The sequence below is a fragment of the Protopterus annectens genome, chromosome 7.part0 (genome assembly GCF_019279795.1).
Source record: "Protopterus annectens isolate FY-2018-M chromosome 7.part0, PAN1.0, whole genome shotgun sequence".
Taxonomy (NCBI): domain Eukaryota; kingdom Metazoa; phylum Chordata; order Ceratodontiformes; family Protopteridae; genus Protopterus; species Protopterus annectens.
This window is the reverse complement of record NC_056739.1, coordinates 154,572,640-154,588,154: the sequence shown is the minus strand read 5'-3', so window position 1 is coordinate 154,588,154 and position 15,515 is coordinate 154,572,640. Positions and strand designations below refer to the sequence as shown.

Sequence of the window (15,515 nt, the reverse complement as noted above, 5' to 3'; positions counted from 1 at the left end):
TGAAAATGGGTAATGAAACAACAGGCATTATTAACTGCACTTTGAAGGAGGCTGGTATTGCCAGAACAGTGAAAAGTGAGTAGCAAGACTGAATACTCCAGTCTAGGTATGAAAACATTTACACAGTAGCTTTGTTAGCCTCAGATAAGGTGATATACCTCTTGTAGGAGACCCTGACTTGCTTAAGTATGTGTGAAATTTAAAAGACCGATATAGATAAAACTAAATACTTAAAGGTAATGAACTGTGAAATGGTATCAGGATCAATGCCTTTAATTTGCTCAGGACTAGCCTGACACTATTTCTGAGGGGTACTAAAACATAATTGCTTGTTTGGGGATTTATTGTTCCTTTATTTGTTTAATTAGCTGGGGTACTTAGGAATGATAAGGTAAACACTGAATCTTAAACTACTACCAATAAATAGTTCCATTTAATCAGTTTTAGAACAGATATATTCACCTTTAACTTGGCCCACATGTCCAACTTTAACTTGGAGCACATGCCCAACTTTAACTTGGCCCACACGTCCAACTTTAACTTGGACCACGTGCCCAACTTTAACTTGGCCCACATGTCCAACTTTAACTTGGCCCATACGTCTACCATTAACTTGGCCCACATGTCCAACTTTAACTTGGACCACATGCCCAACTTTAACTTGGCTCACATGTCCAACTAACTTGGCCCATATGTCAAACTTGAACATGGCCCACATGTCCAACTTTAACTTGGCCCATATGTTCAACTTTAACTTGGCCCACATCTACTGTATATGAACTGCTTACCATCCTTTGACTACCTCCCTGTGGGGTAGAGCAGGGCAACAGGCAACAAGTCTGCTTGAAGCTGCTCGAAATGTTCCTCCTACCAGCTTGAGCATTATAAGTTAGACCCTGTTCCAAGGCTGTGAGACATATTTCTGAGTTTGATACTGCTACTGGAAAATTGTGAAATTTTTGAGATGAGTCAACAATGGTTCATTTGGTTGCAACAAAATATGTTCTGAAGAAGGTTGTGCTGTTGTTTTACTGCTGGGGCATTTTGTCATATTTCTCACTGTGCATTTATACTTGCCACTGTCTTTGGTCTAGACTGAAGGAATGGATTCACAGAATTCAGATGGACATCTTTGGGACATTAGTAGGGCCTAGCCAGTTATGCATGCATATCCCTACGTCAGAACCTGCTAGCTGCTATGGACACTACATCTCTCTCACTATAATGCAAAAACACGACTGCCACCAAAGCTTTATAACTCACTTGTCCGGCACAAAACAGATCCAGAATAAAAAGCAAAATACTAGGACTTGGAGATGGCTGTAGAATCCAGGATAAAAATCTTTATTCGACACAAGCGCTTTCGTGGGTAACCCTACTTCTTCAGATGTCTAATATATTTTAAAAACAGCTCTTAGTTTAAATATCCTCTTAAGACACATGATTAAAACCAAGCAATACATTGTTCTGGTGTAAACAAGCACTTTCAAATTAAAGTAACATTCTACAAGGCACATGCCATTAACTAAACTAGAAATCTTCATGTATATGTATACACTTCTAAAAGGCTATTTCTTCTTCTTCTTTTGGCTTTAGGGTCGCCACAGCGGATCACCTATCCACACATGATTGGCAGTAGAGTTTTACGGTGTCGAGTTGCCAGCCCGGCGCCCAACCTTCCAGGGAAGGCACACACGCACGCACACACGTCTAGGGCCAATTTAGAATGTCCAGTCCACCTACAGCACACCTATGTATAAAGAATCTAAATTGTAATTCAACTTTTTATAACGTTTCAGTTTGCAATCACAAGTACAGAATATATCTGCACATATTTACATTTTCCACTTATGTTCTCCAAAACACATACAAACCTGTAACAAGAAGTCAGTAATTTATCATGTAAACTATTGCACAGCACATCTTACCTAAAAAGCTGTCTAGACTTTAACTTAGGACATTTCATTTTACAATGACAAGCAAAGAATATATCTGCACATGTTTACATTTTCCACTTATGTTCTCCAAAACACATACAAGCCTAGAAGCACAGGTAAAATGCGCTGTGGAATTGTTCGTATGATAAATAATAATATAATAATAATAATACAATAACAATCATGTGTCTTAAGAGGATATTTAAACTAAGAGCTGTTTTTAAAATGTATTAGACATCTGAAGAAGTGGGGTTACCCACAAAAGCGCTTGTGTCGAATAAAGATTTTTATACTGGATTCTACAGCCGTCTCCAAGTCCTGGTGTTCTGCTTTTTATTCTCTCACTATAATGACTTGACCACCATGATATTACATTTTTTAACTAAAACTCATTGGTGAAAAATCCATCACTTTCAAGTTCTTGGGGTTCCTATCACGTAATCGAACTTCCAGAAGGTTGAACACCAAAAGTTCGAACTTGAAAGTTCGAAAGTTGAAAATGTCGAAACCACGGAAGTCTGAATTCTTTCCCAGGGAAAGAATTCAGTTGGCCGTTTCTGTGGCTTCATTTTCTCCACTGTGGTGCGAAAGTTACAGAACAGGTTAAGGTAAGTGTGCGACTGTGACGGATGTTGGGGTTAGGGTGCGGGTAAGGTAAGTGTGCGATAGTGACAGACTTTAGGGTTAGGGTGCAGGTAAGGTTAGTGTGCGATAGTGACAGACTTTAGAGTTAGGGTGTGGGTAAGGTAAGTGTGCACTAGTGACGGACTTTAGGGTTAGGGTGCGGGTAAGGTAAGTGTGTGATAGTGACGGACCTTAGGGTTAGGGTTAAGGTTAGTGCATAGAAAGTTGTGTATGTAAGGTTTAGTGTAGGCTTATAAGGTTTTTGGTGTGCTTGTGTTGTGTATGTGTTTTTCGGAACAGAAAATTTTTTCCCTGGGAAAAAAATTGCTGTTCTGATGTTTCAATGTTATCACATTTCGATTTTCCAAGTTCGAACTTATGGTGTTTGAAATTTTGGAAGTTCTATTATGTGATATAGACCCTCTTCACGCTTTTTAATGTGAGCATTTGGCTGTTTTTCTTCTTTCCTTTCTCCCTGCTTTTCTGTTTAATTTTATAGTAGCATAAGAGAGCCAAAGGGCCTTATACAAGCATTGTTTTTTTGGAAAAGGTTCACTTTTTCATGTTTACAATGCATTTTGGCAGAAGAAAAAGTGTTAAGATCTTCTCTCTCCACTTGAGCAAAGGTCACAGCAACTGATTTTGCTCATAGCTCAGGCAAATTAAATAAAATGAATGTGGGTCAGATGTTAGAATGTTTGGTGCAAAGGTACTGTGTAGATACCACCAATTCTAAACAATAGTTTATTTATTTATTTATCATTTGTTAACCGGGAAAGTCCGACTTGGAACAAAGCCAATTTTCAGCAGAGGCCCGGGGAGAAAGGCTCCAGATGCATGTCTTTGTAATGTGGGAGGACACCGGAGCACCCGGAGGAAACCCACATGAACACAGGAAGGACATGCAGACTCCACACAGAAGGCACCCCAGCCGAGAATCGAACCGGAGAACCTCTTACTGTGAGGCGACAACGCTACCGCTGCACCACTGCGCCATCCTAGCTGCACAGCAGTAGGTCATACACAGAAACCTTCAGTAGCTGTGAAGCTGAACAGCTATAAGTTCAAGCTCAGTTATATGACTATTTGAAAAAAAACTGGGATGATGGTGAAATTAGTGACACTGTCTGACATCAGCATCTGACACAGACAAGGGCAAGCTCCTGCTATAATGACTGCTAAACACTGTACCAGAGTTAGGCAAACTGTCAGTGCACTTACACTAGGTAATAATGTCTGATACCCTGGTCCTTTAGCATGATAAACACTGTTGATGTTATTTGACCTCCTTATCCCACTGTAAAATCAGATCCGTAACACTGAAGCGATACCATACAGAGCTTTTCACATACAAATATACACAAACTTTTATTGCTGTGCTGGCATATACATACAAATATACACAAACTTACTGCTGTGCTGGCATATACATACAAATATACACAAACTTACTGCTGTGCTGGCATATACATGCACTTTGATAATAAATTATAAAACGAACCTGAAAAGCAGCAGCACAGCTTGTGGGAATGTTTGAAAATTATTGTTCCGGTTGATCTGCGTCCCATCTACCATGGCTATTTTACCGAACACCTATGCAAACAGAGCACACAGCAAATCAATGCAGCAGGCAAACATTCAAAATTAAAAAGTATATAATATCAGCTTATTAACTGTTAAATCTAGCTGTCTGAGCAGACAATTAACTGATAATATAGTTGACTTCACACTTGAAAAATTAAAAAAAATATATATTATGCAAAGCACTCTATAGCCAGTTTGTTAAATATTTATGGGACTATCACACATTGATTACAGTTTTTTTTGGCTATTAACTCTTCTCACCTTTCCGAGTGGTAGTAATAGCAAATGTAGGAGGTGGAGTAGCTGTGAATTCACCTGAAGAGAGACAGACAGACAGCAGGGCAGTGCTCCTTACAAAGTCTGCAAGTATTCATACTGTGCTGTGGGGGGAGGTACCCCTATAACAGCTAACGTGTCAGCACGGAAAGTGTGGGGCACACAAAGAAAACAGAGAAAATCAGTTTTAGCCTTACATATAACACATTTAAAAGGGAAAAAAACTGTAGACAACTTCTATGTGCCCCTGACTTCACCTCACTGAAAGACTGTAAGGGACTTCCCTACATGTCACTGACTTATTTTTTCTCATGTGTCAGGCACCTAAGACACAATATTCCAAAGAACACAATGCTGATTGCTGTTCCCTACACGTCACTGACTTCTTTTTTTCATGTGTCAGGTGCCCGAGACACAAAATTCCAAATAACACAACGCTGACTGCTGTTCCCTACATGTCACTAACTTATTTTTTTCTCACGTGTCAGGTGCCTGAGACACAATATCCTGAAGAACACAACGCTAACTGCTGTTCCCCACATGTCACTGACTTCTTTTTTTCATGTGTCAGGTGCCTGAGACACAAAATTCCGAATAACACAATGCTGACTGCTGTTTCCTACAAGTTACTGACTTACTTCTTCTCACGTGTCAGGTGCCTGAGACACAATATTCTGAAGAACACAATGCTGACTGCTGTTTTCAGTAGCAAACCACTGCCAGTGCAATTTCTTAGTGTGAGCCAACAGTGATTCCTTTGTTTTGGGAGATTTTTCCACTTTTCATGCCTCTGCAGCCTTAGCGATTTCTTACTGTGTGCCAGCAGTGATTCCTCTGTTTTAGAAGATTTCCCCAGTTTTCATGCCTCTGCAGCCTCAGATTTGGTATACATAAGTTTGAGAAAGGTGTGGGGAAGATTGCCCTCCCCCCAGGAAAAAAAAAGTTTAGTTTTTTTGTCGTTGTGTATTTCGGGCATTAGTTTTCAGTATTTTGGAATTTTGAGTTTTTAGAGTTTCAATACCGAACCTCTGTAAGGATGCAATGCAGTTTTTAGCATAGCATTACTGTCTGTATTATAAACTGTGTAATTTGCTCTGATATACACACACTATATTAGGTATTGTCGTAAAAGATTAACAAAGAGAAACCATTACCAGTGGCATAGCTTTTACAGAAAAGGAAGCCATGTGAACTAAATGCTAATCTATTAGCATACTCTTACTTATTAAGCTGCTTGTCCAGAATATGGCACACTTGCACAAAGGGCTAGTAAAACATTTTCAAAGACAATGAATAAAAATTATAAAACACACCCTCCCAATGTGGCAAAATGAACCCTCCACCCTATTACCAGTCTCAGTAGGAGTACCCCAAGGCGCAATTCTCAGACCATTGCTCTTCCAGATAGCATCATTCAATACACAGATGACTCCTCCCTCATATGTTCGGCTCCCTCCCAACCCAACAATCTTTACAAGACATTGAAAAATACCTCCCAGACTTTCAACTCATACTCAGTCCAAATAAAACAAAGCTTATGCTCTTCACTAATAGCAAAGTTTCTGATAACTCTTCCCCTGTCACCATCTACTCAGCCAATAAAACTAAAATAGTACCTGTCCAGCACACCAAACTCCTTGGGGTCACAATTGACAATAACCTATTTTATTTTTTTTTTACTCAAATGCTGTTATTGAATATTTTGAAAGTAAAATATGATTAGCCATATCAAAGTACAACAACCTAAAATTTTACAAACACCTTGCTCTATCAAAAAGGTACACATTAAGCTAGGCTCACTATACAGAGTCAAGCCATACCTAACAGAGGCCACTACACACTCCATAGCCAGAACTCATCTACTCTCTACCCTTCTATATGCCTCATCAATATTCACTAATCTCAAAAAATCAGATTGATAAAAGCTGGAGTCCTGCTATAACAACAACGCAAGATTCACTACTACCCTCCCTTACAGATCACATCACTGCACATCACTTCATAAACTAACTTGGATTGAACTACCCAATCTCCTATCCCTCAACCAACTAACTTTCATTCATTCTGTCTTCCAACATGCAGACAACTGTCCAGCACTCAAGAGCTTAGTGCAGCCCTACTCAAAATGGCAGGCCACAAAGATCCTCCAACAAACTACTACTCAAAGTAACTACATCTAATAATTGTTATGGTAACTCTCTATTATCCCACCAAATGTACAGCTATCACCCCACTATTGCCTGGAATAGGCTCCCACTAGAAATCAGGACCCTTACACATCGTAAACAATTTAAGACAGCCACCAAAGAGCACTTTAAAAGTCACTGGTCCTGCCACTGCACTCTCCCTCCTTAACATCCCCTACTTCTCACACCGTAATCTACTTTCTGCCCTTAACTCACTCTTCTCACTAGCTCTCTCTAATCTTCCTTGACTACTCTTTCTACTGTCTTCTAAAACCTATTTAGCAAATCACCTCAGAGAAACATTCTGTAGTAAATGTCTTGCCGTCATGCAACTACATTATGATAAATCTGGGTTTTTGTAATCGCTTGCCCCAAAAACTATATTCATCTTAATGACATTTTCTTTTTATACATCTTAAAAGAGCTTTGCTATACTCCTGATTATTGTCACTCTATAACACTGTATTGATACTTAATGCCTTGTAATAATCCTGTAACACTGATGTTTAATGCTAATTTATAACCTAAATTGTATAATATGTTGGAGCTTTTCTCCCTGGGCCTCCAATGAAAAAGGGCTCTTCAGCTCAGTTGGACAAGCCCGGTCAACAAATACAAAATAAATAAATAAAATAAAATACCTAGGTCCTGGAATTCCACACCTCAGATAATACTAAATTCTAGCAATACAACCAAATCTAAACTACTATTTAAGGAACACCTAACCAAAAACTGACTTTGCTCCTGTACTAATCCAGGCTGATCATTCTGTCCTTCCGTGTTCTTACAACCAAAATATCTCTTCCCTTACTAAATTCTAACAGCCAAACTATTCCTTCTCTCAGGGAATTCCAATTTCTCTCTACCTATCTCAAGCTTACTACTGCTCCTATCTTTATCTACCTATCTCAAGTGTACTACAGTTTCATCATATTCTCTCCTTCTTGTACTTCACCTCAATATTGCCTTAGCTATCACTGTTTAGAACAAGTAACAGTAGCATAGCAACAATCTGCCATATTCTTGTTCATGTACCATACATGTATCTCATAAATATTTACAACCAAAACCATGACATTGATCTACTGATCAGTCATTTCTGTATGATGGCACAAACTATTTCATGCTAGTTTATTTGTTAGCTTTCCTTTTTTTCCCACTTTATATTACTCTCTCAGTTTTTATTGTTTATGTATAAACTATTTACTACCTATATTTACCAACGTTATGTATTCTTGATTATTACTGATGTCTTGTAATGTGTTTTTGTAATGGAGCTTTTCTCCCCGGACCTCCGCTGAAAAAGGGCCACTGGCCCAGTCGAACATCCCTGGTAAATAAATGCATTATCAAATAAATAAATAAATGTACATACCGATTGCTTGTTCGATACAGATTTTCATCCAATGAACTATCCAGGCAGCAAATTCTCATGGCCTAACTCTCAAAATGGCAACAGGAAAGGTAGATCTGACTGCACTCTACTTGCTGCTACCCCCTAGAAACTGCTGAGTCTGAGAGGTCTTGTAAAGTGTGGAACAGGAAAAGCAGCACCTGCTACTCAAAGCCACTTCCCTCAATTTCTCTCTGACATTACAGCTCAGCAGCCCTACATATTCCAAAGTCCTCTTGTGGAGGGATAAGCCCCTCAGCCCAGTATACAGATCTCCATAGCAGAGCACTCCAAGGCTTAGATCCTTGTCAAGTTGTTGAGCAGGCGAGCAACTATTACTCAATATTAACACTGGCAGTGGGGAACATAACAGAAACCTTGCTATGACAAAGGGTTATACAATACCTAGACTACATTAGATCACTGCACTTGAGTCGGGATGGAGTTATTTAGACACCCCTTGACTACATTTAGCTTTAAAAAGAGCAACGAAAAGCTGATCAGACTTCCTGCTATCCTTTGTCTTGTCTAAATACAAACTGAGTTAATGATGAATGTCTTGCAAGTGTAGAATATACTGCCCTACATTAAAAAACTTTGAAGAAAACACTGGCAGAGTGATAGTCTGATTACGGTTTGCTACAGATATTATATTTGAGAGAAAGTGAGGATTTGTTCTCAAAGACAACCCTGTCCTGATGAAACAACAGCCATGGGGGCTTACATGATAATGCCTGCAACTCTGAGATCCTCCTTGAGGATATGATGGCCATCGAAAACAGAGTTTTCCAAAAAAAAGGTATTTTAAAATTACTGTAGAGGAAGGATCAAATGTTTTTTTTTTTTATTAATGCCTGAAGCATGATATCAATATCCCAAGAGGGAACTGGATCCCTGATTGGTGGTCTTGACAGGAAATCTCCCTTTAGAAAAACTTTTGAAAACTTTACAAAGGTCTGATTTTGTCATATGTGAAAATTGGAGCTGTCTGCTAACTGCACCTTGATGGCTGAGAAGCTGAATCCTTTTTGAAAAAAAACTCTGCCAAGAAGTCCAGAATGGATGGAAGAGGAACTGAAAACAGAAATAGCCCTCTGGAAGAAGCTCATATGGATACTAAAATAAACAGGTGTCGCTATTTTTTCCTTATTTTCTCTTTCTCCTTGTTCACTTTTAAGAAATGTAGGCGCTGCAATGTAAAAAAAAAAGAAAGACAAAACGTTTGTTCAAAAGAGTAGGATACAAGAGAAAATGATGTGCTTTTTCTCAGTCTTGCAAAGGGGAATGACTGGATTAAGGCTCTTGGCTTTATCTAGTACAAGTGTTAAGAGAAAGCAAATAAATAAAGAACAGTGAACATAATAAATCTTTCTTCTAGCAAACAAATAAATAAATACGTGTAGAAGCAATTCTGTATCTGGTTCTCATGTCTCCATGGAGGCAATCTGATAAAGAGTAATAAAACATAATACTTTTTTATTTTAATGGCTTTCTTTCAATGGCTAGGAGATAATGTTTTCTGAAACCATTTAAGTTTTTTCTCATTTTGGGAGAGCAATAAAGATAAGACAAAACCATACAGCACTTAGTAGAAGCACAAGCTGTACCATGCATCTTAGCATGGATAACCTTCCTTTTAGGTTAACCCACATTTTTGAGTGTGGCTGTCAGTCTGGGATATTTGTTCCTATTACCAAGGTAAAACTTCATTATTTGAAGATGTACATAGGTTTGTGTGTTAATATTAAGTTCATATGTTTTGGGGGTATATAGAGTGTGTATTTTGTTTGCTTGTTTGTTTTTTGAGTGTTTTCAACAAAACAAAATGTTTTGTAAGGTGTGACATAGGCTTAAATGGATATGACAAGATACAACTGTATAAAAGGTCAACCTGCCAAAAATTAGCGTATGCATGTAACAGAAAAGGTGGAATTAGACACTTAACAAAAAGCTGTTACAAACAAAAGGTGAGAATAATAACTTTTCAACACAATGACCCTTCCAACACTATCATTAAATGTTAATGGTCTCACAGAAACATACCAAAAACCAAGAGTATAGGACTATATTAAAATGTAGAGTGCAAATGACTATACTACAGGAGACACATTTGGAAAGAACTGAACATGTAAATGTGATAAAAAAAGGTTTTTGGGATGGTTAATCAGCAGAATACCACTGACAAAGGAAAAGAGAGTAATTATATTAACTGCAAGAGGAGCCCAATAGTGACAGAAGAGGATACAAAAATAATAGTAGATATGCAGTACTAAGGGGTTACTGGCAAGGGAGGAGAATTACACTGGCATGCATTTATATTCCATTTAAAACTTCTATACTGGAACTTAAAAAAATTCTGGGAGCAATAATCAGTTTTCAGCAGGGAATATTACTTATAGACAGGGAGTGGAATTTGATTTGCAGAAAGGAAGATGTGTCTAGGGGGCCGAGAAGGGAAAATATAACAAAGGAAGGTAGATTTCTGAAGAAATTTACAAAAATATCTGTCATGGAAGATGTGAATTCAGTAGTAGGAGTTAGGAGTGAATTTACATATTATTCCACAAGACACAAAAATTGGGTTAGGCTAGGTTTAACTAAGGATATTATTTTTTGAGCTATGATACAGAATCAGAATTGCCTAGAAATAATAAGGCCTTGCTGAATCTAAGTATGGTGGTTGCCAAAAAATTAATTACTAGAAAATGGAAATAAAACTGTAGAACTTTATTGGAAGTAGTGAATATAGTAACAGAGATAAAACAACAGGAATTGGGATCTTTCTAAAAGGGTAGGCGCAAATTACATACAAAAAATGGTAATTCTGGGAACAATACATGCAGAGGAGGAACAAGTTTTAAAAGAAGGCAGGATATGAATGAGCTATGTAATGTCAGACTGACAATGATTGGATAGATTATAAGTTATGTATAATGTTTGCAACTACAATTATGTCAACATGGTTTGTGATATATAATGTTTGCAACTAAAATTATGTAAGTATGGTTTGTTTTCATTTATATAAATGTATGATTGCATATGTCATATATGATAATTTAATAAATATGTTTCTTGTTAAAAAAAAAATAACGGGGCCAAAAGGGGTCAGTGAGGATAACTCTGGCCTTGCACTTTTGGAATTTCTGAAGACGTTTGTTACAACAGGAATGGAAGAACAGGCATAAAGGAGACCTAGGGGCAAATTGTGGAGTAGAATGTCCCTCAGTGTTTGACCCCATGGAGGGATCAGGGCAAAGTACCTTTTGCTGTTTAGATAAGAAGGAAAAAAAAGACTGCAGCAAGGTTGGCCCCAGTAACTGAAACTCTGTGTCTCTACTGTATGATTGAGGGACCACTCATATGACAAGAGAACAGATCTGCTCAACCTGTCCTCTAAAACACTGGAAGTCCCCACAATGTACATTGCACTGATAAAGAGACAGGAAGACATCGTCCACTGTCATACTCTCATGGTAAAGTGGATATGATCAGGTTCCTCCCTGCTTGCTGATATACAAAACTACCGCCAAGTTGTCCATCTGGATGGAGATCACACCCTCAGGAAGGGAGTCCTGAAAGGCTTGCAATATTAGGAGGACTGGCTCATCTCCAAAACACTGATGTAAAAACTGGCACCCATGGTTGACCAAGAACCCTGAACCATCTTTCCTTCAAAATGCCCCTCAAACACAGAAGGGAAGTGTCTGTGGCTACCACTGCTATTGGAGGTGGTGGAGAAAATATATTACCCCCCTGAAACAATTGGACAGTTCAACCACCAACTGATGTGTTTCCTGAATACTGGTGGGAGACAAATCGGCACATGTAGTGGGTGAGACATCAAAGACCACTGAACAGAAAGGGGCCACTGCAGCACTTTCATGTATTATCTTGCTAGAGGAACCAGAGTGATCAAATCAGCCATTAAGCCCAACAGCCTGAGAATGAGTTCTGCAAGGGGAGAGAGATGGTGAAAAACCTGTGAAGCTACTTGATGCAGGACAATACTCTGGACTGTGGGAGTTTGGCTATCTGATAGTTTGCATCCAGGTGCCATCCTATGAACTCTGTTTGCTGTGTAGGTATTAACTGACACTTTGTAGGGCTGACTGTAATCTCCAACTGGGGATCAGGGTGCAGCAAGAAGTCCCTGTAGATCAGAAGATACTGGTTGGTACAGTGAGAAGCTAATTGTCTAAATATAGGAACACTTGGAACTCCTGCTGTCTGACATATGCTGCTACCACTGTCATGCATTTGGTGAACACCCGAGGGGGCTATGGTGTGACCAAGGGGCATCGTCCTGAACTGAAAATGATTATCTCCCAGCTGGAAATGGAGAAATCTTCTGGACTGCTTCTCTATCTTGATAGGACAGTAGGCATCCTAGAGATCTATCGAGCACATCTAGTGATTAAAAATGGACTGAATTACGACCGTCCAGAATTTTGTCTGTTAAAAGAACTGACTGCAGTGGCTTAGGTCCAAGATTGCCACTAGGTCTTCTGTTTTCTTGAGAAGTAAAAAGAACCTAGAATAGACTCTGGATCCTGACTGGTCTAGGCAGACCTGCTGGATAACTCAATTTTCTAGCAGCTTTTTTACTTCTGCTGTAGTAGATTCTATCTGACAGTGGTATGTATGGAATTTTTCTCCTTTTCTGTGCATGGGAGACAAAGGAAACAACTTAGCCTCTGATTATTATTCTCTGCATTCAGGAATCTTATGTGATGGCTTATCAGGCTTGAGGGTGCAAGGATAAGTGCCTGTCTGACTGCAAGCAGAGTGTGGCAGTCAAGCAACCATTCACAAGTGCTGACAGGATTTCTCTGTGAAAGGACCATGAAACCCTTGATTTTGCAGTCCACTTCTGCCTCTTGGGTGATGTTTGTTAAAGTAAGTCTCCCCTTTGCCCTGGGGAGAAAGGGTCTGTCAACAGGAGCATCTTTCTGAAACCACACTTTTTTTTCTCCTTTTGGTTCCTAGAAAAGGTCCTTTGAAGAGAGGAAAAGCAGATTCCACCAGCAGATGGGATCTTGCCTTCTTGCTTGCTCTTGGTGAGCATTTCTTTCACCTTTGTTTATGAAAGATTCAAACCATGGAAAGGCGCATTGAGGAAGGAGGTCTTGAAGCCTTTGTGAAATCTCAGAGGCATATCCAGGCATGTTGGCATATAGCAATGTCAGTGCACAATGCCCAGGCCATATCATCCTTTGTGTTTTAAAGCAGATGCATGGATTTGTTTGACATAGATTGAAGGGTGGCTAACTGGGATTCTACAGATTTCTGAATGTCCAGCACTGGTAGGTTACCCAAGAGGGACTTGGTCAGCTTTATCTTCAATTCCTTATGAAAATGTGCCTTCTAGGTGAGATTATTCAACACTCTAATTACAAAAGTAGCTGAAGTGTATATCCAAAGCCCTAGACTCTCCGAGAGCTCCTTATTTGTGGCTGCCACAACAACCATGGCAGCTACTGGGGGACCCTTGCGCTGATGTCAGCATTCTAACAGGAAGGCTTAGATCCATGGATTCGAATCTGAAGATCAGACCAGAACTGAAGAAACCAATGGAGAGGCAGACTGGGCCACACCTGGAGCTCCAAAAGGGGTTGGCACTAGGAGAATCCCCAGCTGAATCTGCTCCTGAAGGAACATCCACCTCATCCTGTCGATGTCTGTTTCTGTAAGGCTCCTAGATGAACAGAAAGACCTTGAAGATGAAGACACTGAAGGTGATCGAGATAAACACCTCTCCTGAAGCCTAAAACTTTCCAGATTTGATGAGAAATGTGGAGGAGCCATTACAGACTGGATCTGAATAGTGTCTGGATCAGAACGCTTAAGCATCTTCAGTCCAAGATCAAAGAGATCTGCAGGATCTAGTGACTGCTTCCTGAGTTTTTCTGCCCTCTTTTCTCTTCCTCTCTCTCATCTAAGAGATTTACAGATATATAAAAACTCAGAGCTTTCTTACTCATAACACTGAAGCTAAAGTCAAAGTCTCTAAGTAAAGTCATGGCAAAAGACCTAAACAGAAATGATATCCCATCCCAGCCAGGGAAATGAATAAAAATGGGGATGGAGTAATCAAGTTAAACATCTACTTCTGTGGTAGGTAAATCACACAACCGAATTATGATCTATTTAAAATCAGTGTTGCAGTAGACAATACATATGGGGCAACTGCGAGAGATCAGGAAGAAAGAGTGGGTAGATGGAGAAGGACAAAAGGCCATGATTCCTTGAAGAACAACATTGGGAAAACTTGCTCTGGCTCTCAAAACAAAATCTAACTTGTAAAGTTTAGTAAACTTATGAAATGACAACCAAATTTCTGCTTCTAATATAGACATATAATCTATCCCTTTCCAGAAAGTCCCAAATGTGGCAGCTGTTGTTGTACAATGAGGCTTGACATTCTGAAGAGGATTTTTTGCCATGACTGAAAGAGCAGAACCAAATATAACAGGAAAGCTATCTGGAGACAGTTTATTTAAATACAGGCTGTGCTTTTTTCTTACCCTCATAAGACACAAAAAGTTGATTAATTTTTCTGAAATCTTTAGTTTTGCCAAGACATGGGCTAATTTCCCCTGAGAACATCCAGGCAATGAAGAATTCTTTCACCTCTGTTTTGAGAGTCAAGATAGATAACAGAAAGCTGTACAGACTAATTAGGAATACACTCAGAAACAAGATTAGGCATAACGCAAGGGTTGGTTCTGAGACTCATGTCTTTGTGAAAGACGGAACAAGGCTGAGTAACATCAGTGCCTATAATCCAGATGCCCATCTTGCAGAGATTATGGCTACCAACAGGGTAGACTTCCAGATTAGAAACTTTGCAGATGAGCTGGCTGCAGGTACAAAATGTTGAAAAGTTAGTTTTTATAAAACAAAATCCAAATCCCAGGAAGGAGCAATTTTTTTCTTGGTGGTCTGATATGCAAAACTCCTTTGAAAGTTGTTTGGCTTGAATCAAAGAGGAAATAGGGGATCCATAAATTTGCTGAAATGGCCAAGAGGTGTAACTTTACTGAAGTGAATGCAAAGCCAGAATTGGGCAATTCACAGAGGGACTGAAGAACCAGGGGTGCCCATGCTTGAGATAAATCCTGACACCAAACAGAAAATCTCTTCTATTTGTAAAAATAAGATTTTTTTATTAGCCGGTTTTCTTGTCTCCTTCAATACTTGCTGTATGTCCTCAGAAAAAATGTGTCTAAAAGGGATCAACAGCCTATCATCCATAAAGTTGGACTGTCGCTTTAAATTTTGATTTAACTCGGTGATCCCTTGGTCCATATCAGCAAATTCACTCTGTGAAGAATTTTTGGAAATTGCTCTAACCAGCTGCATGGGAAGCGAGATCTAGTGCTGTCTGCGCTGAAAGAGAGTCAGTGGCTATATTTTTTGTTGAGCCAGTTTGGATCTTTTAAAGGACTTTGGAAATAAGAGGAGTGGGGAGAAAGGCATATAAAATGTCCATCCAGATGACTGAGAGTGCATCCA

At 39.2% G+C, this 15,515-nt stretch overlaps 1 protein-coding gene across 3 annotated transcripts in view; it reads right to left on the bottom strand.

Annotated features, from left to right (window-relative positions):
• Window positions 1–15,515, bottom strand: part of CACNA1S (calcium voltage-gated channel subunit alpha1 S) — a 3,469,037-nt gene that overhangs the window by 723,438 nt on the left and 2,730,084 nt on the right. For all 3 annotated transcript variants that reach the window (XM_044076603.1, XM_044076604.1, XM_044076605.1), the window contains one exon: window positions 4,063–4,154. In XM_044076603.1, coding sequence (XP_043932538.1) covers window positions 4,063–4,154 — 92 coding nt within the window. The remainder of the gene's footprint in view (window positions 1–4,062; window positions 4,155–15,515) is intronic.